Consider the following 26,475-nt stretch of genomic DNA (forward strand, 5'->3'; position numbering starts at 1 on the left):
GCGCGGCGCGGCACGGCACGGCACGGCACAGCACGGCACGGCACGGCACGGCACGGCACGGCACGGCACGGCACGGCACGGCACGGCACAGCGCTGCGGAGGCCGCGCGGCACCGCACGGCACGGCACGGCACGGCACAGCGCTGCGGAGGCCGCGCGGCACCGCACGGCTCTGCACGGCACGGCACAGCTCGGCAAGGCGCCGCGGAGCAGCACGGCACCGCACGGCACGGCACAGCTCTGCGGAGCCCGCACGGCTCGGCACGGCCCCGCACGGCACGGCACAGCTCGGCAAGGCGCCGCGGAGCCGCACGGCACCGCACGGCACGACACAGCGCTGCACGGCACGGCACGGCCCCGTATGGCTCCGCACGGCCCCACACAGCCCCGCAGCCCAGTCGAGATGCCGGTGGCCTCCTGGTGTGCCCCATCCCGGTGTGCCTCATCCCGGTACCCTGTCCCGGTGTGCCCCATCCGGGTGTCCCATCTGGGTGTCCCATCCCAGTACCCTGTCCCAGGGTCCTGTTCCAGCCCTCTGTCCCAGTGCTCTGTCTCAGTACTCCCCATGCCATTTCCCTATCTAAGTGTGCCCCATTCTGGTACTTCTTTTTGGTACCCCATGCTGGTGCACTGGCTGCGCGTCCTGGTGCATCATTACAGTGCCATTTCCAGTGCCATTCCCAGTGCCATCCCCAGTGCAGTACAAGTCCACGTCCCCTTGCAGATCCTAGATGCACAGCTGCAGAGCTCGTGTGTTTATTGTACAAGATGAAGCAGGGCAGGAGCTGCGGGCACCATGTCCCACCCTGAGGTATGCAGGAGCCCCTGCCCTGGGGGTCAAGCACCACACGGCCACCTCGCAGTACCCGCTGCCCAGACAGGGCTCTGCTGTGCCCCCAGGCACTGCCATGGGATGGATCCAGGGCCCCTGGTGCTCCCTGTCACCGCTGCCTCTTGCGGATGGCAATGAGGTCCTGGTGGATGGTGCAGAAGCTGGGCCGCTTGCGGGGGTCATACTCCCAGCAGCGCTGCATCAGCTGGTACACCTCCTCAGGGCACTGCTCAGGAGGGTCCAGCCGCATACCTGGGGCAACATGGATGGGGACATGGATCACCGGCCCCTCACCCCCCACAACCCTGTCTGGCCCATCCAACAGGCACAGCTTCACAGTGCTGGACCCACAGCTCATGGTGGCTCTCAGGTGCCAGCCCCAGCCATGTTCCCTACCATGCTCCACTGCCTCCCGCGTCTGCTGGTTGCTGAGGTTGGCATAGGGGACGGCACCCAGGCTGAAGGCTTCCCACAGCAGGATCCCAAAGCTCCAGACATCACTCTCTGAGCTGTATCGGCCTGGGGACGTGGGGCAGGACAAATGGTGTTGGCAGGGGACATGCATGTCACCACTATCCAGCTGTGCCCATGCTCCTGAGGGCTGAGGTGCTCGGGGTCTCTGCCTCCCTCCCCAGGACCAGGTGTGTAGGAGTGGGACAGTGCCAGACTCCTGGCTCCCAGATAAGCTGCGGGCTGCCAGGCCATGCCCAGCTCCATCCTGTACCATAATTGAGTGCTTCAGGGGCCGTCCACTTGACAGGGATTTGCTTCATCCCCCCTGTGGAGGCATAGATGCCATCCTCCTCCTCCCGTGACATCCCAAAATCACTGATCTTCAGGGTGTTCCTCTCCGTCACCAGGCAGTTGCGAGCAGCCAGGTCCCTGAGACAGCCCCAAGCAATCAGCCGTGTGCCCAGCTGTCCCTGGGGCTTCCCCTGGCACAGGGTGGGGGGGTTAGGATTCCAGGGCTCCCCCGTCCTGCCAGGGCCCACCTGTGGATGCAGTGCTTGCTCTCCAGGTACTCCATGCCAGCAGCAGCATTCTCTGTCATCTTGACCAGCTCCTTCACCCGGAGGTGGGGACCCTCACTGCGCAGGAAGGTCAGGAAGTCCCCCCCTGTGTCCAGATTGCAGAGGCGGTGGGTGCCAGGCACTGCTGACAGTCTCACCCGCGCGTGGGTGCATGGGGACCACGGGGATGGCGCCACTCACCCTGCACCAGCTCCATGACAATGTAAATGGGTTGTTTCTGCGTGCAGACACCGATGAGCCGCACAATGTTCGGGTGTCTATACTGCTTGAGAATCCTGTGGGAACAAGGATGGGCACTGTGAGTGTAGGGGCCCCGGCTGCCCTGGGCACAAGCCACCTGTTGCCATCCCCAGGGCACTCTGACCAGCCAGCCCAGGAACACAGCCTCAGCACGAGGGTGGTGCAGTCCCAGCAGTATCAAACAGCTCCAAGAGTGGACAGATGTGACAGGAGAAGCCCAACAGCCACACAGACCTGGCTTCCTGCAGGAACTTGGCCTTGAGCTCAGGCGGAAGGGTTTCCCGGCAGGATTTCACAGCAACAGGGGAGTTGTCAGCACGCAGTCGTCCACTGAACACTTCCCCAAAGTTACCCTTCCGAGACACAGGTGCAGCAGGCTCAGCTCACTATGTGGCCCAAGGCAACCCTTGTCCTCCTGCAGATGCTGTGAGGACAGCCCTGCCCTCCTGCAGACCCCACAGCACCCCATCTCACCCGACCAATGCGTTCCCCCAGCAGCACATCCTCGTGGTTGAGCACCCATTTGTCCTGCAGCAAACAGACACCAGTGAGCTGCCCCTGGCCCACAGACCCCTGCAGGCCCCTCTCAGGCAGAGCCCCAGGTCCAAGTTCCCCTGTCTAGCTGGAGAAGCATGCCTGTGGCTCTCAGCCCAGCCATCAACAAGAGAAAGGGCCGGGCAGAGCTGCCCCTGTGCAGAAGGTCCCATCCTCCTCTCCTCTGGCTGTATCACCTTGGGCACAGCCCTGGCCAGGACAATGCCACTCTTGCGAGTGATGGGCTGCTGGCTCTGCAGGAGGTGCTGGATGAGCAGCGGAATGGTGGGGAAGCTGTCACCCTCCAGCCGAAACATGTTCTGCAGGGAGGGAGGCCAAGAGGTTGTGATGGGCAGGAACCCCCAACTGCCCATGTAAAGTGCCCCTGCAAACCACCCCAGCCATGCCCCCTGCTCGTGGTCACTCACACTGACAGCCTGGATGATGAAGTGCCGGGGCTGCCCATCCCACAGCACGCTGAGCACGTACTCCTGTTTGCCCTGGCTCTCCCGCACCAGGAAGTCCCCACTGCAGGTCAGCAGCTCCTGTACCTCTGAACGTGGGATGGCCCCGTGGTACCAGACCTGCTGGCACAGCGGCTTCTGCACATCTGGGATTAGGGGCACGGGGGGTGGCAGCTGGAAGGAGACAAGGTGAGGCCAGCCATTCACACTCCTGAGTTGTGCCAGAGGTGGGGCAGCAGCAGTGTCTGGAAGCTGTGCCCAGAGCAGGTGGGAGAAGAATCTGGAGGTGCTGAAACAAGGGGGGCTGTGTGGCCAGAAAGGAGAGGACAAGCTCAGCAAGGCAGCTGGGTGGAGACCAGGGTGGCACCCAGGGACTCACCGAGTACTTTGGGCTGAAGATCCCTGTGATGTGGTTCTTGAGGGTCTCCAGTGCACTGGCCCCGCTCCGCTCCTGCTCCTGGAAGGAGGCAGGGGCTGCGCATCAGCTGTGCACCCCACCCCTGCAGCCTCCAGAGCGCAGGAGGCCAGACTGACTCACCGTGGAGGAGACGGACTGCCGATCCTCGGGCAGAGGCAGGGCAGGCAGGGGGTCCCTGGTGCCCAACTCTGCCAGCTTCCTGGCCAGCACGTCCCGCTGCAGCTGCAGCTTGGCCTGGGCACAGAGGCAGCCCTCGAGCTGCTGCCGCGCCTCATGCAGCCCCTGCCGCCTGCCCAACAAGTGCACCCTGGGGAGGGGACAGGGTGATCAGCACCCGCTGCCCTGGCCCCTCACCCCCCTCTGCTGCACCTCACCGCTCCCCGGGGCTCCGGCCCTGCTCCTCATCATGGATCTCTGTCTTCAGCTCCTGCATCTGCTGCTCCTTGATATTCACAGCCTCCGTGGCGGCCACCAACTCCTCCTCAACCGATGTCAGGCTGCAAGAGATGTGTGCCAGTGGGGGGACTAGCCCCTGCCCCTCACCTGCTCCTGCCCACATCTAGTCCCACTCACCAGTGCTGGACACTTTCCAGGGTCAGCTCATTCAGCTGCAGCTCCCCTGGCACCAGGTTTTCTGTGTCCTCCAGCAGGCTCTCATCAAAGGACACGGTTGGTGGGACCTCAGATTCGTACCTGTGGGCATCCAGGACAGCTCTGCCTCCACTTGCCCCATGCCGGCCGCTGCCGCCCAACGGCAGCAGGGCCATACCCGGCAGAGAGGCTGCGGCTGCGTGGAGCCATACTGGTGGCTCTGGATGAAGCTGCTGTACTCAGTGGCAGGGTCGATGGCCTGGATGGCACTGGCAATCTCCCGGTGCGTGGCCAAAAGGTCTTCCTGTACCAGGCTGCTGATGCTGCAGTACTCCCTGAGGATCTCCTTTCTGCGGGAGCAGTTCTGGTTCTGGGGGGCCATGGGTGTGCCCAGGGGTAGGGAGTGGGGTGCAGGGCTGGTTGCAGGGCACAGGATGGACAGTGGGGCATGGGGTGGGCAGCGGGGCAGGCAGGGCTCTTACAGGATGAGGACCATCTCCTGCTGCAGATTGTAGAGGGACTGATGCAGGCTGGGCAGCACCCGCTGGTAGTGGTGCTGGTGGTGCACTGCAGCCGCCTGCACAGCCAGCACATACTGATTGTGCAGGGCATGGAGCTTCCAGAGGCTGCGCACGTACTTTTCCTTCGCCTTGTCCCGCTCCTTGTCTGTGGAGAGAGGCTGTGGAAAACCCCAACTGCCAGCACATCACCTGTCCCAGCACCCAGGAACGGGTCAGAGGGTGAGGGCTGGGAGAGGGTCCCAGGGCACACAGGGGGATAACCCTGGGGTGGTCACACTGTGACACAGAGATGCTCCTGACCCACAGTGTGGTGTCCCAAGGCCCCCAGACTTCTGACTGGCTTCCTGGAGGTCAGGCTGGGCTCTTCTCTATGCTGCCCAACCCCAGAACTCCCACCCGCTGCAGGCTGGGCTGTAGTTTCCACAGAGTGCGGGTCATGCTCCAGCCACCCTTGACCCATAGGGAAGCTGGGAGGGCACGCAGGGGACAGGGGCCAGGTTGGCACCTTTGCTGGCCTCCTGGTACTTGCGCTTGGCTTGGGCACTGTCACGGGCCAGGCTTCGGTACTGCGCCTTCAGCTTCTCCATCTCCTGCTGCGTCGTCTGGAGAGGGACACAGTCAGGGAGTGGGTCCAGCACACTCTCTTGTTCCCCTGCTGGCTCCAACGTACCCGGCTATACTCCTGGCTGAGCTGCTGCCACTGCTCGTCGAAGGCTTTGCGCAGCTGCTGCTTGTCGCGGATGAGCAGGCTGAGCTTGGCCAGCGGCCCCGCTGCCAGTTCCTCCGCATGCCGCCGCAGGATCTGGCTCAGCGTCTCTGTCCGGCTCACCAGCACCCACCAGGACTGCAAGAAAGCGAGTCAGGGATGGTGTGGAGATGGCATCTTCCAGCACCTCACGGGCTCTGCAGGGCGCAGTCCTACTCTGAGGCATCCCTACCTTCTCGATCTGACCACCATGGTTGCCATGGAGCTGCCAAGCGCCCTCCTGCTTTTCCAGCTGGGACAACATGTGGTGCAGCATCCCTGCATACTCCCGGTCACTCTTGGCCCGCTGTGACATCCACTTCTTCATCAGCTCCAGGAGGCGCAGCTCCCCATCCTGCAGCCGCAGCAGTGCACTGTGCCCCTGCGGGCACCACAGCTCCGGCCCAAAGCCCATGGCACCGCTGTCCAGCCAGGGGAGGTCTGCCAAGCACCAGGACAGCCTGAGCTACAACTGCTGCCCTGCACTGCCTGCGCCAGTGGCCAGGGCCCTTTGCATTTCACACCCTCCTACCCCCCATCTGGTCTGTGCAGCAGAGATGGCCCTCCCCATCCGCTGCAAACAGCCTTGCAAAGCCTATTCAAAGCAGCAGGATGAGTGCTCCAAGCTCTGTGGGAGCTGGGCCCTTTGCGGATGGTGCTGGGAAGGAGGAAGTGTGGAGCTATACACAGCTGTGTCATCTCTGCCATGCACAGGGCTGCTCCCCAAGGGCAGCACTGCTGTGCCCCCCACCCCTGGCAGGCACCAGCCCCTCCTCTGGCAGCTCCAGTCCTGTCCTGCCCTTTGGCACTGTCACCCCTATGCCCATAGTGTGGGAGCTCCCTGGGCCTGGGACACTGGTGGGAAGCCAGCAGAAGCAGAGGAGGGTGCTGAGCCCCAGAGAAAGGTGCTGAACCTGGATACGCCCCGGCATGCAGGACTCCAGTTGGGAGTCAAACTGATCCTAGTGGCAGTCCCTGGGTGCCCTGCTTTGAAGCAAGAGTGCAGCAGGAGCAGGAGAGTGCTGGGGCACCTCCCTGTGCAGCGCAAGATGTCTCCTGGCACAGCCCCTGACCTCACCAAGACCTACCCCCCCCCCAGCCCTACAAAGGAGTCCCCCTGTCTCTCCTAGTACCTCACCAGGGCACAGTCCTTCCAACCTACATTTCTTGCTAGGTCTTCGTTGTGAGGCTGCTGCTGGCGTCCTGCTGGGGCCGGGACTGATGCAGTTTGGACCTGGTGCAGCTCTGGTTCCTGGGGAGGAACAGGAAACCCAGTGCTGACCATACAGCCATTGCGAGATTTCCTGCGCTTCCTCCCCTCCCTGCCAGTCTCCACACCAGCAGCTGCCGCCAGCACGCAGTTCTGCTGCAGATAGGCAGTTCCCAGCCCCACCACACCTCCCAGCTGCCTCCCACCAGTGCCTGACACCACCAGGCCCAGCCCTGTATACCCAGGGCTCCACTGCTCCTGTGGAGCCCTCACTCAGTGCCAGTCCCTCCCAGCAAAGCCCCCTCAGCCATGCCTAGTCCAGCCTGGCTCCTAGTCCCACTCCATGTCCCTGTGTATTCAAGAGACTGCAGGACCTGAAGGGTCCTGAGGACTCTGTGTAGCCCACTGAACTTTGGCCACCCTGTCGCCATCCCCAAGCCTGGCCCTGGCAACAGTGAAAGGCTGCAGGACAGAGCACCCACTGATGGACACTTGGAGTGCCGGGCCACAGCCCCAGCTGCCAGCCTGCACCACACAGCTGGGATCACATTCTCTGTGGCAGCCCTGGGCACCTCCCCTTCAAAGGGCTTCGCTGGTGCCACGGTGGCACTGCTCAGCCCTGGCAGCTGACACCACCACTGCCACTGCCCAGTGGCACAGCCCAGGTCAGCTCCACTCAGCTCAGCCTAGCCACCGCCTGGGTGTTTTGACCTGAGCCCTCTCCTGTGACTGGCAGGGAGGCTCTGGCGCCAGAAGAGCTTCAATGCAGGACACTGCCGGGCCGATTCCACTTTTAGAGGAAGTCAGGGAAAACGCGTGTCAGCCGGGAGCTTTGCTGACTCGCCTTCCTGTAGCGGAGCAATGTGGGGTGGCCAATTCTGCAGCAGCTCCAAGGAAGGGCTGCCACTGTACTGCTTCTCCCAGCACCCCCATCTCTCCAGCATCGCCCAGGCAGCGTGGGTCCCCTCCCCGCCCGCGCCAGGCTGCTCCGAGGCGGTCAGGGCTGGGCGGCTCCGCGTCTGGCCGCCAGTGCAGCAGCTCGCTTTGGCAGCCCCGACTGCTGCCCGCCCCAGCCCCACCTCGTGGGAAGAGGAGGAGCAGAGTGAGCGCGCCGCAGTCTGTGCACGCCACGGGGACCTCGCTCCTGACCACAGGAAGCCGCTGCGACCCCAGGCACGGCGAGAACGAGTGACTCCGCAGAGAGGAGCTGCCTCTGCTTAGGAGCGCAGCCCCAACAGGGTCTTCTGTGGGGGCCGGGAGCCCGTGGGGGGAGGCTGGGGTGAGCTGTGTCTGCAGCTTGGCCACAGCACCGGTGGGTGCCAGGTCCGGCCTGGCCATTCCTGCACCAGGGTGGTGCTAGACACGGGGGCTGCAGCCGACCCCCAGGCTGTGGTGAGGGAACTGAGCCTCGTGCTGTGGGAAACGGGTGCTAAGTCCCCAGGCTTTTCTCACGCACGCACGCCCCCGTGCAGCCCGTTTCCGAACTGACTGCCCTCGGTTCACGAACCCATAAGCAGCTCGGGTGAGTGACATCCCCTGCCCGTCCTCACCGCATCTCCTGCCCAGCACTGGCTTCTGCTCGCAGCCAGGCAAGGACAGTCCCTGGCCCTGGGGGGAGGTCTGCAGGCAGGGCTCCAGCCCACTCCCGCACCTGCAGAGCAGATCTGGGTGCCCCGGAGGCCCACGGTCTCCATGGCCAGGCCACTGCCCCAGCTGGGGCACCCACGGCATACAGAGCACAGGCAGCGGAGCTGGTTTGCATAGTTCTGAACATTTAATAACTCAGTCTCTCTAGCGTTATATCCACATCCATTAAATTAAAAACAGGCTCAGGAGGCAGCTCCCGGCTGATTAAATTACAAGAAAAAATTACTGTGCACCAAAAAGTTGTTATAGAAAAATAGTCCTGTGGCCCCTGGCCAGTGGCTCCATCCACGGCTGGCGCAGGTGGGAGCCTACACTATGGCCCCGGTGTGCGGCGGCGGACGGCAAAGGGGCTCGTGGCACTGGCCCCCAGCCCACCAGGGAAGGGGCAGCAAGGGGAAGGGCTCCAGCGGGGAGCAGAACAGATTGTCACCAAGTGGGAGCAAGGCACGTTGGGGGGCTAGGGCTGCAGGAATGCTGGGCACTGCCCAGCACAGGCAGGACGCAGGCAGAGCTGGGGCAGTGCTGGCACTGGCGCTACCTGACAGTCCCAGCCAGCAGCACCTACAGCCCTCCCCAGGGGCAGAACACAAGGGGCCCAAGGCAGCCTCCCAAAGCAGGGACTGTGCGAGGGGTCCCTGCCCAGGCTGTGGGCTGTGCCATGGGCTGTGCCATGGGCACAGGGTCAGGCGGTGCCCAGCCTGAAGCTCCCCGGTGCCAGGGCTCCTACCCGCTGCAGGCAGCGGCGGTGGGATGGGCAGGCAGTGGACAGCAGCAGCTGAGGCCTGGCCATTATTGCTGTCGAAGGGCTCGGGTGGAAGCAGACAGGCCCAGGGAAGGTGGCAGGGAGCTGGGACACAATGAACTGAGCCTGGGATGCAGCTCTGCACGGGCCGAGGGTGGGAGGGGCAGGGGAATGCTGTGACACAGGCTGGGCTCAGCTCTGGGGGCAGAGTCACCCCTGCACCAGCCAGCCCACCTTGAGCCATGGCAACCCAGGGATTTCACACACTGCCCACCCTGGAGAATTCACAAGACCCCAAGCAGCAGCCCTGTACCCAGCATGGGAGACACTGCTGACAGTGCAGGGCCAGGAAGTGTTGGGCCCCACTGCCACCAAACACCCCGGCATAGGGCACAGGATGGACACAGGGCCAGGAGGGATGGTGCAAGACTGGGACGGTGCTGTGCTGGGGATGGTGCCTGCAGGACCATGCCTGGCCACCCAGACTAGGGCCGAGGGATGGTGCCAGTGGGTGGGAGCCCCAGGCTGCTGCAGTGCAGGAAGGGGACAGGGGCAGAGTCCAGGGCCCCTCAGCCTCACCTGCCCCAGGCCCACGGTGCTGGGCAGGGAGGAGGGAGGGGCAGGAGGGCTCATCAAAGGGCACTTTGGTCTCTGATGAAGGCAGTCCTCTCGCTGTGGGCCTCATAATCCTCACCGTCCGACTCAGAGGGACCCTCCTCCTGCCAGATGTCAGAGGGGAGCCCCTTGTAGGAGATGATCCCGCTGTCCAGGGCATACACCTTCACACCCCGCAGGCTAAAGCCTGAGCGTGCTTGCAGCACCAAGAAGACGGTGACAAAGATGATGACGATGAGGATGCAGCTGAGGCTGGCAATGAGGACAGGCAAGTTGACCAGAGGGGGGGCCTCAGCTGGTCCTTCGCCATCTGCCAGGGCAGGAGACGCACGGCTGCTCTGTGTCTGGTGGGAGCAGGAGAGGTCCAGGCTGCTGAAGTGGGAATGTGCAGGACAGGTGAGGCACTGGTTGGGGCCAGGTCCCACACAGGTGGCACAGGAGGGGTGGCAGGGCAGGCAGAGGTGGGGTGCAATGGGCTCCACGCTGTTCTCCAGGTCGTAGTGCGTGCTCTGGACACCGGGTGCGAAGCCAGGAGGGCAGTGCTTCAGGCAGCTCTTCTGGTGCAGGTAGTACCCCTCCTCACAGACTGTGGGACAGGCAGGGTCAGCATGGGCTGGGGGCTGCTTGCACCCACTTCCCCCCTGGCTGTCCCCATACTCACCCACACAGGTCTGGCTGGGGGTCAGGGTCTTGCAGCCACTGCTCTCCAGCTGGTTGGAGAGGCTGGGGGAGTCAGTGGCCGTCCCATACAGCACAAGCGTGAACTTGGTAAGCGTGCCTGCAACAATGCAGTGTGAGGACCACAGAGGTGCCCACTAGACCACTCGTGCCCATGACAGGCACAGGGAGGGGGCTCACACTGGTCCCCCATCCTGGCTGCCAGGGCACAGCAGGGTTGTGCCCACCACCTGGGAGAGTGTCTCTTGTGGGGCCATGCCCCTGCACAGGACTCCCAAGGGGCAGGGGGTCAGGTGAGCTGGCATCGGGTCTCCTTCTCCCTGGACTCCCGCTGCCCCAGAGGGGCTGCAGCAGCATCCCCCATGCCCAAGTCCAGCCCCTCCCCAGCCACATCACCCAGAACATCCGAGATGTTACTCCAGATGTTACTCAGGAGCGGGGGGTTGGGAAGCTGGGTGACTACACAGCTCACATCCTAAACTTGGAGGGAGGCAGTGGATGGTGAAGCACACCCCTACCATAGTTCTTGGCATCACTGGTGTTCTCAATCTCCAGCACCCACTCCCCAGAGGGGTCCTCATCCCACGAGTGCGTTGTCATGAAAGCCCAGTCATTGAAGCCATCAGCCGAGAAGTCGTGGGGCCTGAGCAACAGAGGCAAGATGTGGCTGTCAACACATCCCAAACTGACCAGTGCCAGCCTAGGCCAGGGGCCAGCCTGGGGCACCCCAGAGCCCAGCACCTACCTGGCAGCCAGGAGGGTGGAGCGGGTGCCCATGGGGCTGACTAGGTGGATGGCCAGGTCCCCCCGCCGGTTGTAGGACAGCGTCAGCCTGGCCTGCGCGTGCTCCAGCCGGCTGATGTAGTTGGCTTTCCCCAGGCAGGCATCCACTTTCCGCCGTACCTCCAGACGCTTCCCAATGTCCCTGATGAGGACAGGCAAGTGTGAGGCCAGTCCCAGACCAGTGGGACATTTTAGAGTCCCCATTCCTTGCTGTGGGGCTCTGCAGCTGTCCTCGGAAGTGGGCACCAGGACAGCTAGAGCAGGAATCAAATCCACAGTGGGTCAGAGTGGCACCACCACTGTCCCATTCCCAGATGGGTGCAGACAGGAGAAGGGGTGCCCCAGCTCTCGGGCACGAGGGGCAGGAACGGTGCTGCCCGGTGCTGCCTCCCTCGGCGCCACTCCACACAAGCCCTGAATAGGCTCTTTATTCATACACCGCAGGCCAGCCACACCCTGCACGGCACAGCCAGGGATGGGATGGGCAGGGCTGCTCCCCCCACGATGTCGGCCCTGGTGCCAGCACAGGACGTGCCTGCTGTATCCACACAGGGCTGGATCCCCAGGGGGGTGAGGGCAGGGCCCAGCCCTAGCTCCCTTCATGCACAGGAACATGATCCCCCCCACCCAGGAGCCCCTAGGGAGTGCCCTGGCCACAGACAAGACTGCACATGCTGCAGTGTGGCAGCAGCAGCTAAGCAGGAGTCAAAGGAGCTTCTGTCTGCCCCCTGAAAAGCCCCTCTGTCCAGGATGACTCGTGCTGGCTGCACCCCAACCGCAGCGCCCCAGTCTGCCCACATTCACTGGCCCAGACCCACAGAGGGGAGGCTCATCAGTGACATCAGAGCTGGATGGCTGGAGGTGCCTTTCCCAGCTCTCCCCAGGCTCTAGCAGAAGGATGCTCCAAGGGTCTCAGCAGCAGTTCAGACCCTGAGTTTCTCCCCACTCCCTGCTCTGGGCCCAAAGGCTCTCAAACTCCTGTGCAGAACAGATGCTGAGTGATTCTCTCCTGGGTTCACCAGCCCATACCTGGGCTCTGCAAGGATGTCAATGACACACTTCCTCTGAGGTCCCACCGTAGTCCAGTTCTTGGCCAGGCTCACCATGGCCCCGGCATCCAGCAGGCCATAGCCATACGAGTGGCTGACTGTGGACAAAGAGGGGATCAGCACCGCTCCTGGGGGTAGCCAGTGAGGGATGTTTGCCTGGCCATTCTGCAGGCTCACTGGGCCATCCTGCCTCCTTCATCGCACAGGGCTGCCAGGGCACTCTGCCTCAGCACCACAAGGCCAGTGGTACGTGTGGGACCGGGAGAGCCTGGTCCTACCCCAGCACCCCAGTACCTTTGCGGCCAACGCCATTGGTGACCCAGTCATTGGCATTCAGGTGAGCTGGCTTCGAGGTCTGCACCACCAGGTGCTGCATGTCCCGCCAGGTCAGGTTCTTGCTACAGGGAGACATGGAGCTCAGGTCAGTGTTAGCTCCTCATGGCCCCAGACAGGTCCACGTCCAGGTGCCACTGCTGGCATTGGGCTGACATGGCCACGCCCGTCCATCCCTTACTTGGCTTCCAGGGCGAGGGCGATGATGCCAGCGGCCAGGGGTGCTGAGGCCGACGTCCCGGTGTGCAACTCAGTGCACTTCTGTCTGAGGTCAGTCGTCACCTGCGAGGAGGAGTGCCAGGGCAGGAAATGCTGCAGGCGCATCCCACCCCGAGCCCCTGGCCTGCGGACAGCAGCAGCAGCCCCCACTCACAATCTGCTTCTCATTCTGGTTGCCACTGCTGTAGGTGGTGGCTAGGGTGGAGGAGCAGGCCTCGCTGTACCAGGGCACATTGCCGTACTGTGTGGTGCTGCTGATGGACAGCGTGTAGATGCTGTTGGTGTAACCGTCACAGTTGCAGCTGTCATGCTCACGGCCCCCATTCCCAGATGCCCAGACGAAGATGGAGCCCAGCCCGCCTCGGCCCTAGCAACAGAGGCGGGGTGAGGGCAAACACCGACACTGCCACACACAGGAAACCCCAGGCTGGAGCTGGGGACACGTGGGTGGCGCCAGCCTGAGTCAAACAGAGCAGATGCAGCTGGAACACGGGGGACAGCATGAGACCCCAGTCACAGCCACCAACCTCGGCGCCCTCACCACCATTATGCCTATGGAGTGTACCCGACACCTCGGCAGAGACTCCAGGGCTGTCCCAGTGGGTGACACACCAGGCAGCAGGAGGCCTAGACAATGTGAGGCTTCCAGGAGCACAAGTCTTTTTCTGCTCAGAAGTCACCTGGCCTGACTCTGTCTGCATGGGATTGCAGTGCCTGGCAGAGCTGCAGGAGCCCACAACACAGTCCCGGCCATGTCTCAGCACCCAAATGTGGCAGCTACCCTTGCAGAGGACGTGACAGAGTCAGCATGGCACCACATGCACCTCTCTGTAAGGAATCCTGGGCAGAACAGGACACAGCTCCCCAGGCAGGCAACACTGCCAGCACAAAGGGACAGTGGGGACGATGGGTGGAGGAAGTGAGGGTGAGCATCTGTCACAAAACCAGAAAAGAACCAGGAAAGGGCTTGGGAGAGCAGGGAGGGAGCATCCCACACAGGAGCCCTCACAGCAGTGAGGTAACACCACATGGGAGGAGTCCTGACTCAGCGCCATCACACAGGAAGAACAAGAAATACTAACAGAGCCTGATCCTAGAGATGGGCTGAAGATGGCTCATCCTGGGAGGGCCAGGGTAACAACCAGGGCAGGCAGAGGGAAGGGAGACTTGAGGGGAGGGGAGGAATAAGGCCAGTGCTCCCCCAGCACACCCTCCTTCTGACCTGGCTGACCCCACGGAAGAATGCCTCCTCTGCCAGCCGGGCTGGGCCATCCACAGTCTTGCCGTCGTCCTCAGGGCCCCAGCTGGCACTGTAGATGTGGATGTGGTTGGGATTGAGACCCAGGGAATGGGCCTCCACAGCATCAGTCACCTCCCCATCCAGCATGCGCACACCTAGGGCCAGAGAGCAAATGTCACAGGCGACCGGCTGGGGCAGAGTGGCCACAGTGCTGCTGGTGAGAACCCTCCAACCCCTGCTGCCAACCTGTGCCACAGGCTGTCACAGGGCTGCTGCAGCCAGCAGTGCCAGGCTGCTGCTGCAGCCACTCAACACCCACAGGACCCGGCACAGGGCAGGGCAGCACCCACCTCCAATCCTGGCATTGTATGCCACGCCAACACCACAAATGCCGTTGTTTGCCACAGCAGCCACTTCCCCAGCACAGCGCGTGCCATGTCTGCAACCAAAGTAGGATGAAGCATGCTCGTACAGGGTGCAAGGAGCACATGGGTCAGCACCAGCTGCAGCCCCAGCAACCCCCACCCGGGCTGCCTCCTGTCCCCTTGAACCAGGTAGCCAATGAAGGCTCCTCCATCTGCCCTCCTGCTCCAGAGCCAGGGCACTGAACAGCTCACACTGACTCTGGGCAGAAAGAGGATGCTGCTCACATCAAAAAGGGAGGTGAAGGGTTCCCCATGGGGCAGAAGTATGGCATCAGCCTCACAGCTTCCAGCGGCCCATGTGGCGTGGCCCTGCACTAAGTCCCTGCCACACTTAGGCTCTGTATCTTCACCCCTCCCTCCTGCCTCACCTGTTGTCATTCATCTGCGTGTAGCGGGGCTGCGGGTCTGGGTCCTGGTCATTGACATCAAAACTTGCCCCTGGGTCCTGGAAGACAAGTTGGACACTTGAAGACTGTCTACGTCAGCCACCAAGCCCCACTGTCCTTACTCCATGCCTGCACTTGATGGCATGAGGCTGAGCTGAGCAGGATGGGCAGGCTCCAATTCCATCTCCATGTCCTACCATGGTGGGCACCAGTCCTGTACCTCACAGCTCTGGGGTTGCCCTGCATGGACACAGCTGCCCAGACCAGCCCCCACGACACTCCGCCCCACACCACCACCTGAACTCACATAGTTGGCCTCCAGGTCAGGGTGGTTCTTCTCAATGCCGTCATCCAGGATGGACACCACTATGCCCTTGCCTGTGTATCCCTGCTCCCAGGCCTGCCGCACGTTCAGGTCCCGCTGGTTTGTGTTGTACTGACAAGAGAAGTCTTGGCACTAGGAGATGCACCCAGCCATAGCCACTGTGTGCCCAAAACCCACCCAGCTCTCAGCCCACTCTCCTGCAGCTTGCGACAAGGAACCCCAGGGACCTGGGCACAGGGTTGGGCACAACTAGCTGAGAAGGGCTGCTCTGAAAGCAAGATTGAGCCCCAGCTGATGCCCAAGCTCCAGGAATCAGGCAGAGGCAGGGACCCATTCCTGGGCTAGGCAAAAGGCTGTACCTCCCAGTCCAGCCCTGGGCCCCCACAAGCTCTCCCAGCACTCCAGCCAGGAGCCACAGCTCTGTGAGCAGAGCCTCCTCCCTGGGGTGTTCTCATAGCAGAGCACTGGGTGGCTGCTCCAGGCTTTCCCCCTTCTCCTCCTCCTCCCTCCTGCCAGCCTAGTGGCAGCTGCTGCCTGACAGCAGTTCCTAGGTTGCCACATCTGTGTACCCCAAACTTGCAGCCACAATCATGAGCACAGGCCCCTTTTCTCACCCAACACTCACCAGGTACCACTGCTGCGGGAACTTGGGGTCCGTGGGCTCCATGAAAACGTCTCGCTTGGTCCTGCGCTTTGCCACTTGCTGCTCCAACCACTGCACCTGAGAGCAGAGAAGGTGTGGGGTCCCCCACCGACCCCTCACGCCACAAGTTCCTCATATCCCCAAGCCCTGAGCTTGCCTGGAGGGGCTCTCCCCGGGAAGCTCACAGTCAGCTCTAGTCTGGCAGAGTATTGGACCTGTCAGAGCTACTGGCACCCCCAGTCTGGCCCTTCAGGCCACCTCCTGGCTGTGCCTGCAAAGGCTGTGTTCCAGTGGAGTGGGGCAGTCAGAGTGCCACACTCCACTGAGACATGGGCTGCCAAGAGCTGCCATGCCACACCACATGCCTTCCAGGGCCTGGGCTGAAACCAGATGATGGGGAAAACAGCAGCCCCCACACACCACTGCTCTGGGATCTGTTTATTGCCCTGCACACCTTGTCCTGCCTACAAATAACCAGAGTTCTCCTGGGCACAGAGGCTCTCCTGGGCCCTGGGACTGCAACAACCCACACCAATGACGCTGGCTCCACCAGCCCCCTGCTCCTGCCAGACATGCAGTGGGCTCCCACCCGCCTCTGCCAAGGAATGGTTAAGGCAGCTCAGCCCTATCTTGTGCCCAGCACTGGCTCATGTGCCTTTGTGAAGTGCCCAGGACCAAGGTCAGGCCCTCCTCGCTCGTACCTGTGGCTCCCTGGCCAAGCGGCTGTGCCAGGGCTGGTGGGGCGAGAGGGAACGCTTCACCACGCCGCGGTGCCGAAAGTGGTAATAATCACCAAAGATCTGCAACACAGAATGCTGCTCGTGGGACAGACGTGACAGCCTGGTCTCCCCGATTCTCTACACCCCATATGTGCAATCCTGCTCCAGGGCCCCCATGCACAGGCTGGGCCCCCAACTCCAGAGTGGTTGGTATTATGTCCGGTACTCTGGGACCTCCTGTGAGAAGCTGTGGCAGCTGCTGATAAGGCAGCTGGGAAGACCCTGGAGTAGCAGAAATGAAGCTGCTGTGCACCTCACCCTCCTGCAGGTCCCCACACGGCAGCAAGTCTAACATTGTCCAAAAAAACTGCTGCCCTAGCAGGAAGGCCCCAGGCAAGCAGTGGCAGAGAGGGACAGGCCTTTCAGAGTCAGCCGGTGAGAGACACCAGACTCAGGAGCCAAACCCACTGCTTCTCCCCCAGTGCCACCCAGCTCCTCTTGGAAGAAGGTCCCAGTGGCTCCAGGCCTCACACTCCAGGTGTCCTAGCCAGGGCAGGGTCTGCACCAGCCTCTGCACCTCTGGACAGGCTGCTGGCTTCTCCCCAGGTGCCCCACTGGAACATCCACCCAGTGTCAGCCTCCACCAGAGGCACAGCCGGTTTCAGTGGGGCAGAGCAGGGGGGCATGCAGGCATCCATCCCAGCAGGGTCCAACTCCCACTGCCAAGCAGCCGTGCTGTCCTCACCCCACCCTCCATTCCCATGTGGGGACAGCCCAGACTGGGACTCCAGCACAGACCACCTGGGGCAAGACAGGAATCCAGGACAGCTGGTGAGGCCAGGAGGCCATTCTGCCACCCAGATGGTTATTTTTAAACCCCAAACCCTCTCCAGTGCTGTCATTTCCGTATCCCCTCTCACACATCCTGGGGCTGATGGACACAGTAGCCCCACCCCGGCCACCCAGCCCAGCAGCCTGCCCTAGCTGGGGATAAGGGGACAAGCATGCACCCAGTTCCCTATGAGTCACAAAGCCCAGGCAGCAGCCACAGGCAGGATCCAGCTGCCCAGGCTATGCCAGAGCTGGAGGGGCTGGGCTGCAAGGGCTGTAGGAATATGAAGACATCTCACCATCCTCCATATCAGGTTGCCCCAAAACAGTCTTTCTGGGGCTAACAAACCTCCCCAGCTTATTAGAGCTCTGCAGATGTGCTGCCAAATTGCACAGACTGGGCCGAGCACAGTGCACCCAGCTGAGCACCCTCAGGCCTGGTGCAGAAGTCGCCTCTCCCAGGTATGCACTTGATCCCAAACCCCAGGCCTGTTCCTCTGGCACATCGCATTCCCCAGGACAGCCCAGGATGCGTGTCAGTTCAGAGCCCTTGAGGAGGTGTCAAGGTACAAAGCCTCTGCACAGGGCTGATGAGGGAATACAAGCTGCAGGCTGGTTGCCCTCCCTTAGCATCCCTCACCCCCTCCAGGGGTATGGACACAGCCCAGATTGTTCCTCCACACAGATCACAGCTCTGACCAGTCATCCACCTGGATTAGGTCTGCACTGACACTGTGGTGGCAGCCAGGAGCTGGCCAGCCCACACACTTCCACCCTAATCTCCACTGTCCCTGTCCTCAGCAAGGACAGAGCCACCCCCCAGCACCACGTGTCCCTGGTGCCAGTTCAGTGCTGCTGCCCAACCCTTGGCCGCAGCTCACAACTACCCTGGCCAGTCCCTGGGCTAGAAGGCTGCCTGTATGCCTGGCCATGGCCTCTGGAGTGGAGCAACATGCTGGACCTGCAGCCTGGTGGTGTGGGAGACAGGAGCACCCCCTCCCGGGATGGCACTGTCCTGTCAGCACAGCCCAGGGATGGCACCATCAGTGTCCTTCCCCAGTGACCCATCCCAGCAGTGGGGGACAGTGCCTCTGCTCCCTTCTCTGCACAATCCCAGCAGTGCAAACCCCTACACACCCCCCTCACTGCCACATGCAGCCTCCACCTCTGACCCACGGCCCCCACTGTCCCCTGTGTCCTCCCTCTAGCCCTCCCCAAGGCCACTGGAGCCAGTCAAGGGCCCTCTGCCCGAGGTGCCACTGACTGCCATTCCATAGGCAGCAGCACAGCCATGGGTATGCCAGGACAGCGCAGCTTCAGGTACAGTGTCCTGACCCCAGGCTGAGGCCAGGATCCTCTCAGACAAGGACACTGGGGCACTGCCAGGTGCACCCAGTCCCCCCACTCCCAGCCTGGCTGCATACCCTGTTCCAGTGGCACACACTCCCAAGAGCAGCAGTCCAGAAACCTGCAAGGGAAAGCCAGGCTCTTTCCAGCCACACTCTTCCCACTGGAAGGGTCCGTCTGCAAAGCCCTGGCCAGCCAAACCTCGTCCTGCAACGCAGACAGTGGGACAGACTCCAGAACAGGAGAAAACATGCCCAGACCTGAAGCTCTGGCCACAGCCTGGGCTGCTGCAGCACATGGGGCTCTGCTTGCAAGGGCAGGCTCACTGCTGTGAGGGGATGGGGAGCCAGGAAGAGGTGCCAGCCTGCAGAACCACGGTGCGGGGAGAAGACAAGGGCAGAACTGACACAGAGCCTCTGTGGCTCACAGGGATGCAACTCATGACAGGCCTGGGCTCTCAGCTGAAGTACAAGGAAGGCTCTGCACTGTGAAGATGAAGCCACAGAACCAGTGGCCCTTGGCCATGGCAGCCAGGCCTGGGACCAGGCACCACAGCATGATGGGAAGCACTGCCAGGAGCTTCCAGCTGCCAGTACCTCAGCCCCATCCCCACTCCAAGGGGTCTCATCAGAGATCCAGGCTGGTGGGACATGCCACTCTCCCAGTCCCCTACGCACGGCAGCTGCCTTGGCCTGACAAGTTCTTTCCCTGAGATCTACTCTGAGCCACTTCCACACTGACAGCAGCTGCCTAAGGCAGTGCCATGGCCCGCCCAGCACGGACACCCTCACTGAGGCCTAGCCATAACCCCCCCAGCTCACTCCTATGACACAACACAAGTCCCAGAGGGCCTTGAGTACCCAGCGCCCATGCAGGACTCCTTTTGGGTGGCAGGACAAGGTCCCGCTGGCTCCTGCAACAGACACCTTCCCACTGCTCCCAGCAGCTGCTCCCAGCGAGGTCCTGACACTACAGCCACCAGTTGTGCAATTTCCTCTGGGATTTCACCCTGCACTTCCTTCCTGGAGAAACAGCACACTCCCAGCAGAGCCACACATACTGTCTGGTCGCTGGCTGACAGAAGGGAAAGCTGAGAGTTGAGGGGACTCCCCTGCTGACACATCTTCTGTCAAGGACAGTTTAGGAGTAAGAATACACAGCTGCTGTCAGACCCTCTCTGGAGATAGCTCAAAGGTGCTGCTGCCGTCCTGCTGAACCAAGACCATGCTGCACTGGGCAGCTTGCTGTGGGGAGCAACAGCAGAATCTGGAAGCTTTCCTATCCATCATCACACAGCACTTCCAGTCCAGCTCCTCACACTAGGATGGACTTTTCCTCCTTCCCCATCTAGCAGGCAGTGTGCCACACCATGTCACCAGGAGGTCCCAGTGACAGAGGGAGACCCTGGCTCCACACAGGTAATTGCCATCATTGAGTCAAGGCAGCAGATGCTGGAAGGCCACAGCAAACAGGCACAGCACAGTGGCCCTGCTACCAAAAAGAGCAGGCCCCAAGCAAACTCTGGGACTAAGCTCAGCGCCTGCCCAGACCATGTCAGAGAAAACTAGTTCAGTGAGAAGAGGGAAGCAGGAGACTTACCGGGCCTAGGTTGAGGAATCCATGCTTCCTGGCTAGCCTGTCAGCCTCCTGGGGTCCTGCAGGGACGAGCACAGCCCAGGTGTTGGTGTAAATATGCTGGGCCAGCACCTCCTGGTCCAGGAGAGTGAGGGCTACCACCAGAGTCCAGAGCAACAGCAGCGAGCAGGGCCTCAGATCCATCAGAGTATCGGGGTTCCTCAAGCTGGGGAGCAGGAGGGTCCCAGGAGCAGGAGGGTCCTGGGAGGAGCAGGTCCAGCAGCCTCCCAGCGTCAGCACTCCGAGGCACACTGGCCTCTCTGTCCTACTGGTCCCAGCTCAGCCCAAGCCCACATGGGGCCAAGCCCACAGAAGCGCAGGAACACACCATCCAGGAGACAAGCACGATCTGCAGAGACAGGACAGAGGTCATGCCCAGGGCACCTTTCCTCAGACCTCGAGAGGGCAGGCTGCACCACGCAGAGACGTGGGCAAGGGGGCCTGGCACACAGCACCTGCTGCCCCCCACGGCACACCAACAGCCAAGGAGCCGCCTGGCTTGGCGGTGTGCCCACATGTCTGCTCCTGCATGGAGATGTTGTTTACCTTGCCTATTACCCAATGTTTGCTTATAAACACAGGGAATTAACCAGAAGGAGAGGAGGGCACCAAAGGAGGGGAGAGGCAAGGCAAGAGAGACTGCTGTGCCTCCTGCTGCCACTACCTCTGCTCCAACTGGGATGGGACTATCTGGGTACAGAGGTGGGAGCAACTGAGATGGGAGGCCTGCCTCTCCAGTCCCAAGGGGAGACCAAATGAGCTGTGCAAGGAATCCCAACAAAATGAGAGACTGGTAGGAGAAAAGTCAAGGGGAGCTCCTGATCTCTAGCAAACCCGTAGGCTCTCATCTCCACAGCCATTGACCAGGCAGTGCCTGGCAGCCATGGCAAGTACTGTGCTGCCTGTCGCCAGCAGCAGCTCAGCTCTGCCCTTCCTCTGGAGCACAATATGGTGACACCGGTGTGACTCATCCCCGCAACCCGGTGGAAACCAGGACCAGGAAAAGGGGCATACTGTCACCTCCAGCATGAACCCAGGGATGCCCAGGAACAGCTCATACTTTGTGCGAGGGCAAACACAAGAACTTGTAGGGAAAGAGCAGGGAATGACCCACCCAGTGTAAGGGAGACCACAATATGATGGTGCCACGGTGAACTCCACACACGGAGCTCCAGAGGGACGCTTGAATATCTAGTCATGCTTCAGAGAAAGCTGGAAAGGTGAGAGCCGGCAGTGCCCAGAGGAGCCACATCCCCCTCCATCCAGAAGCGGCCACAGCGAGCTGGCAGCCTGGGGTCCGAGCAGCTGCCGGAGACCCCGCCATGGTCTACGGCACAGACAGTGCAGAGACTCTGGCACAGCGGGGTTCCCCCATCAGCGACCACACCTCGGCCAGCCCCGGACCAGACCGCCCCAACAAAGCTCCCAGAGCTGCGAGCACCCGCCGGAGGCTGTACGGGAGCCCCGGGTGCCAGACTGTCAAGGCCCTCAGCACAGTAAGCACAGTGGAACCCTATCTGCCATGGTCTACCAGCGTACTTGCCAATACCTGGCTCCCAGGCCGGGCTATTTCCCAGCGCACTGGTCCCGGCGCCAGCAGCCGTCACCGCTCCGGCGGTGAGCGCTGCACGTGGGGACAGCCTGCCCGCCGGGGAGAGCCCGGACCCCGCCGAGCCCGCCCGTCGGACCCGGGAAGCGAACCCCGCGTGCTGGGACGGCCCGGCCGCCGCACCCAGCGCGGAGCCGCGCTCCGGCTCCGCACCGCGGCCCGTGCCCGCTGCCAAGGACCCAGCCCCGCACAGGAGCAGCCCAGCGGCCCCGGCCGAGCGGCGGGCCGGGGCCTGCGCGCGGGGGCGGCTCCAGCGGCGGGGCTCCGGACGGCGGCGGCCGGGACGGGGCCGGGGGCCGGACCGGGCCGGGCCGCGGCCTGGCTCCCCCTCGGTCTCCCGCAGCGGCGCCTCCGGCTGCCCTCTCCGCAGCTCCGAGAGCCGCCTCCCGGCCCCCAACTCGCTCCGGGGGACCGCCGGGCCGGCACATCCCCGCCGGCAGCGCCCTAAGCCCGGGGCTGCCCAGCGGCTGCAGCCCCAGAGGCCTCCCCGGCCCCGGCCCCTCCGCCGCCCGGCTCCCGTCCGGCAGGGCCGCCCCAGCTGTCAAACCGCGGTCGCCGGCGGGCCGAGCCAGCCCAGGCCGATGCCGGTCCCGCGCCCTTACCGCGCGGCCTGCCCGCTGCGCTCCGTCCCGTCGGCAGCCGGGCCCGTCTGTCGGCGGCGCCGCGTCACGCCGCGGGGCGCCCGGAGCGCCCGCCCCGGAGCCGGGCCCGGCCCAGGCAGGGGCGGCCGGGCGGCCGGCGGGGCCGCTTGTTTACGCCGCGCAGCTGTCAGCGCCGCCCGGCCCCGCCCCGACGGCCGAGCCACCGGCCCCGCGCGGCTCCCTCGGCTCGGCACGGCCCGGCCCGGCCCGGCCCGGCCGCCGCTCTGCCGGGCGCCGCCGGATGCCGTCACCGCCGCCCGCCCCTCCCGTCCCGTGCTGCATCGCCGGGTCCGTCACGGACCCCCCGGCAACCCCTCCGTGCCGCCCGCCAGGGGCACCGCCACTATCGGGGCCGTTCCCCGTCGCCGGTACCGGGCACGGCCCGGGGCTTTGCACGGCCTCTCCTGCAACCGAACATGGGGCTGACCGTGCCACCGCGGGGTACCCTGTGCCAGCCCAGGCAGGAAACCCGGATCTGCGCTGTGGGAGCCGTGAACCCCCGCCACGGGCCCGCAGCAGTGACCGGGGGTGTAAGGCTGCCTGCAGGGAAGAGCACGCAGAAGATGCCCCGTCTCCCACCTGGTGCAGCAAGTGGTGCGTTATGCTGTGGCACGGGGCTGGCAGGACATGAGCGCTGCCACATTAGCCTGTTCCAGCCCTGGCAGACCCCGGAGCAGAGAGTTCCCCAACCAGGCTGCGGGAATCGTACTTCCCATGAGGTCCTTATCGTGGGGCTGCAACCCCAGATCGGTGTGCAGCAGCCTGACAAAGAAACTGTCTGGTAAGGAATAACACAAGGAAAAAAATCTATGAGCCCCATGTCAAGAGAGAGACTTCCACCAAGGAGGAAAGGTGAGAAGTGAAATACACAGCTTCAGTCATTTGTAAAGAACAACGTACTGTGGGCACGGTACCGTGTCATTAGCAACACAAATGCAGCAGAACCCACAGTGACCTGAACCCAAACTGACCTGAATCTTCCACATCTGCGATGAGTCTGGCAGCTTGGGGCAGGAGCAGGTCCTAGTGCTCTTTCCAGAGAAAAGGAAGTCACTCAGATACCATGATCAAGATCATGAAGCATTAGCAATCACACAGGAAACAGTCACCTTGGTAACTGAGATGCTGAGAACAGCCCAGAAAATCTAGCACAGGGCAGGCTGCTGTTCTAAACTGGGTTAGTTCTGCAGGGCAGCACCCTGACTGCAGGTATTTGGGCTGGGCCGACCCTGGCATCCAGCCTCAAGTGCTGCACCAGAGACCACCAGCCACAGGGGCTGTGGTGCCCCAGGCCCACCTTAAGGGCCACTGTCCCACCAGGGGGAGAAGGCACCCACCCAACAGGCAGCACTCACCTCAGTGTCACTGCAGCATCCTCAGGAGTCGTCCCTGTAGCTGGCAAGCTCAGACCTACCCTTGGGGACACAGGGACCAGCTGTGCCCCATGGGGTTATATGGAGAATGCATGGACAGAGGCAGGTCGGAGCTGGAGTCCGGACTGGTGGTGGGAGGGAGGATGGGACACAGGCTGCCTGCCCCACCCATGAACCTTACCTCTGGATGCCTCCTTTGGGCGCTGGCAGCCGTGCCAAGGCAGGTGAGGAGCTGCTGCACGCAGCCCTGTGACATGAGGAGCTGACAAAGGGCCCTTGTCACCACGGGCTTATGGCGGTGCTGCGGGGCAGGGCAGGCGGGCAGGAAGCACCACGCTCTTACGCAAACCACTGGCCTGGGACCTGCGCTGACCCCACAGCCCTGCCAAAGAAAACACCAGGGTCGGGAAGCACCTGGCTGCAGGTGGCACATCACCACAGACCGGGAGGAGACCTGCTGTGCCAGCAGCCCCTGGGCCCAGCTGCAGAAGGAGCAGAGAGAGGCCACCAGCAGGGATCTGAGCGGCTGCCGTGCCCCACTCACCTCACAAGGGCTGCCAGGCACCCCTCTCTGCCCCGAGCCATGATGCAGCGAGGGGTGAAACAGCTACTGCCGCACATCTGCCAGGCACAAACCCTCATCTCAGACTTGGGGACTGTGGCTCAGAGACACCAGTGCAGCCCAGGAGACAGCAGAAACAGCCGCTCCATGCAGCAGTGCCCAGCAAACTGGCAGCACTACTGCCGGCCCATTGTACTGTCCCATCCTGTGAGGTCTGCCCTGCTAGGATCCCCTGGGGTTCTCACTATGGCCACAGGGGCCAAACTGCTCACTGGGGGTGGGAGAGTCCCCCACACTCCCCTTCTCTGAGCACACTGGTGTGGCTTGGCTGCACACACAATCAACAGAAACCCACTTTCATGGAAAAATCAGGTTCATTTTCAGAATACAACTGCCCATCTGCCTAAGCTCCCTGGGAAACAGAGCAGCATAGGGCTGCACTCCTGCCTGCAAACATCCCAGCCTGGGGGACCTGGAGGATTGCAGGTGAAAGCAGCTAGTGAGCAAGTAAAGGGCAGAGTGCCCACACAGAGAAACCAGCAGAGAAAACCAAGTAACAGGCAGCAACAGCAGGCAGAAACTTCTGGATGCACCAAATCAATAGCAGAAGGTTTACCCAGCACAGAGCAGCCTGCTCTGCCCCATTGCCAGCAGAGGTGAGCCCACAGTCCCTCTGCTGTGCTGTCCAGCCTTCTCCCTGCACACATCCTTACACTATCCCAAAGCTAAGGCTGCAGTCCCTTTCCCTGGAGTCTCCCCAGTCTGTCCCCTCCACCCTGGATACTACCAGCAGGTCTCTTAGTGCTGAGGGAGCTAGGACTGCCATGCTCCAGGCAGGACCTGTGGTCTACAGGGTCCAGCTGGCTCCAGCAGCTCTACTCATCTCTGACTCCCAGACACAACATCTCACTGTAGGCACATGCAGGGACACAGGCCCAGCCCAAACACCCTGACCTTGTCCTTGCAGTACAGCTGCAGACACAAACAGCAGCTGCTCAAGGTGGGTTCTGTAACTATCTGCCTTAGGCTTTGTCAGCAGCAGTCGTAATGCTCCACAGCCTAGTCTGGCTCTGCCCCTGCTCTGGGCTGCGGGATGTGCCCTTCCATCACCTGTCCTGGACAGCACCCTGTCATCACCTGCTGTACAGGTGCAGGGATTTCCTTGCCCAGCCTAAGTGCATAAGGTGCCTGTGGCACTTGGGGCGTTCCACAGTAGTGTCACGCACAGGAACACACACACACACACGGGCAAGGAACACAAGGCTGGGAGCCCACCTGCAGCCCAGCAGTAGGAATGCCATGTGCCCGTGGGCTTCGGTGGGCTGGGGAGGGGGTGCTCACAAGCAAACCCAGCCCAAAGACCAGCAGGTGTGGCTGGCACAGCACTGAGGGGCAGACTGGCCCATGCTCCAGGCTCACTCATGGAACAGCTGCCAGCCTTCCATGGCTTCACACCACCCCAGGAATGGGGGGCTCAGCCTCACAAAGTGTCTCCCACCCCATTGCTGCCCATCTGCCAACTGCCAAGACTTGGCAGGGCCAAGATGTCAGCAGCCACTGCACTGGGCAAAGGGAACATGGGGCAAAGAGACTTTGCAGTGAAGGGCATCTTCCTGCCATGGCCTCCAGCACCTGCAGCCACAGAACTGAGCCAGGCTTGAAGGTATTTCCCTGTTTGCCCAGGTCTTTAGTTTAGCTTCACTTGAATAGGACAGTATCTGCTTTGTGTGCAATCCTCAAGCTTCCTCTTGGGTACTGTGGCCAACTGTTCCTTCAAGTCCTGTTAAAGCTTATTCCTTGCCATGTGGCACAGGACTCACTAGGTGGGAACACACTGTGACAACATCCAACACTAACAACATAAACACAGAGTGGCTGCTCTGGTTGTCACCTGGGTGCAAAGGCCAGAAGAACACCAACAAGCACACAGATCCACTCTTGCTTGTTCCTGGCAGTCTGTAGGTGCTGTAGGATTATAAAGGCATCGATGCCTCAGTTGCTCAGGCAAACCACCAGCTTCACTGCACCATTTCTGCCTGCAGCAGAAATGGGTCTGTATGGAGGGCACTGCAGGGACACCCTTCCCTG

The 26,475-nt window shown here is 62.3% G+C and overlaps 2 protein-coding genes across 8 annotated transcripts; both read right to left on the reverse strand.

The window, feature by feature from the left end:
* Positions 1-739: 739 nt before the first annotated feature.
* On the reverse strand, positions 740-6,843 carry FES (FES proto-oncogene, tyrosine kinase). Of its 6 annotated transcripts, none has more exons than XM_085589131.1 (19): positions 6,514-6,843; positions 5,569-5,816; positions 5,301-5,474; positions 5,136-5,232; positions 4,592-4,775; positions 4,322-4,459; positions 4,092-4,211; positions 3,893-4,015; positions 3,639-3,825; positions 3,480-3,557; positions 3,065-3,274; positions 2,834-2,956; positions 2,577-2,630; positions 2,337-2,455; positions 2,043-2,137; positions 1,824-1,947; positions 1,556-1,713; positions 1,228-1,350; positions 740-1,083 (listed from the first exon to the last, which is right to left on the reverse strand). In XM_085589131.1, exons 2-19 carry the CDS (start codon positions 5,788-5,790, stop codon positions 941-943), a joined length of 2,472 nt encoding a protein of 823 aa, XP_085445257.1. In that variant the 5' UTR covers positions 5,791-5,816; positions 6,514-6,843; the 3' UTR covers positions 740-940. The 6 variants fall into 6 exon arrangements, with proteins under 6 accessions (XP_085445257.1, XP_085445256.1, XP_077642106.2 ...); XM_085589130.1 differs by having other exon boundaries at positions 3,065-3,220; positions 6,538-6,650; XM_077785980.2 differs by having other exon boundaries at positions 6,538-6,650.
* A 1,497-nt stretch (positions 6,844-8,340) lies between these two features.
* On the reverse strand, positions 8,341-22,550 carry FURIN (furin, paired basic amino acid cleaving enzyme). Of its 2 annotated transcripts, XM_021541817.3 has the most exons (16): positions 22,414-22,550; positions 20,167-20,551; positions 16,372-16,470; positions 15,653-15,748; positions 15,010-15,138; positions 14,685-14,761; positions 14,242-14,330; positions 13,874-14,046; positions 12,806-13,018; positions 12,614-12,714; positions 12,394-12,497; positions 12,080-12,197; positions 11,013-11,192; positions 10,786-10,910; positions 10,251-10,367; positions 8,341-10,175 (listed from the first exon to the last, which is right to left on the reverse strand). In XM_021541817.3, the coding sequence occupies exons 2-16, from the start codon at positions 20,344-20,346 to the stop codon at positions 9,607-9,609; spliced, it is 2,370 nt and encodes a 789-aa protein (XP_021397492.1). In that variant the 5' UTR covers positions 20,347-20,551; positions 22,414-22,550; the 3' UTR covers positions 8,341-9,606. The 2 variants fall into 2 exon arrangements, with proteins under 2 accessions (XP_021397492.1, XP_085445259.1); XM_085589133.1 differs by lacking the exon at positions 15,010-15,138.
* Positions 22,551-26,475: the final 3,925 nt, after the last annotated feature.

This window comes from Lonchura striata, chromosome 10 (assembly GCF_050655825.1).
Source record: "Lonchura striata isolate lonStrDom1 chromosome 10, ASM5065582v1, whole genome shotgun sequence".
In the NCBI taxonomy this organism is placed as follows: domain Eukaryota; kingdom Metazoa; phylum Chordata; class Aves; order Passeriformes; family Estrildidae; genus Lonchura; species Lonchura striata.

Coding starts and splice junctions, on each gene's coding strand:
- FES (XM_085589132.1), bottom strand. CDS start 6,660: ATGGTCAGCACTGGGTTTCCTGTTCCTCCCCAGGAACCAGAGCTGCAC. Junction 2,631..2,833: donor TGGCCAGGGCTGTGCCCAAG/GTGATACAGCCA, acceptor TGTTTGCTGCAG/GACAAATGGGTGCTCAACCA. Junction 1,351..1,555: donor CCCTGAAGCACTCAATTATG/GTACAGGATGGA, acceptor CCACGTCCCCAG/GCCGATACAGCTCAGAGAGT.
- FURIN (XM_021541817.3), bottom strand. CDS start 20,346: ATGGATCTGAGGCCCTGCTCGCTGCTGTTGCTCTGGACTCTGGTGGTA. Junction 15,139..15,652: donor TCCCGCAGCAGTGGTACCTG/GTGAGTGTTGGG, acceptor TTCTCTTGTCAG/TACAACACAAACCAGCGGGA. Junction 11,193..12,079: donor GACATCCTTGCAGAGCCCAG/GTATGGGCTGGT, acceptor TGTCCTCATCAG/GGACATTGGGAAGCGTCTGG.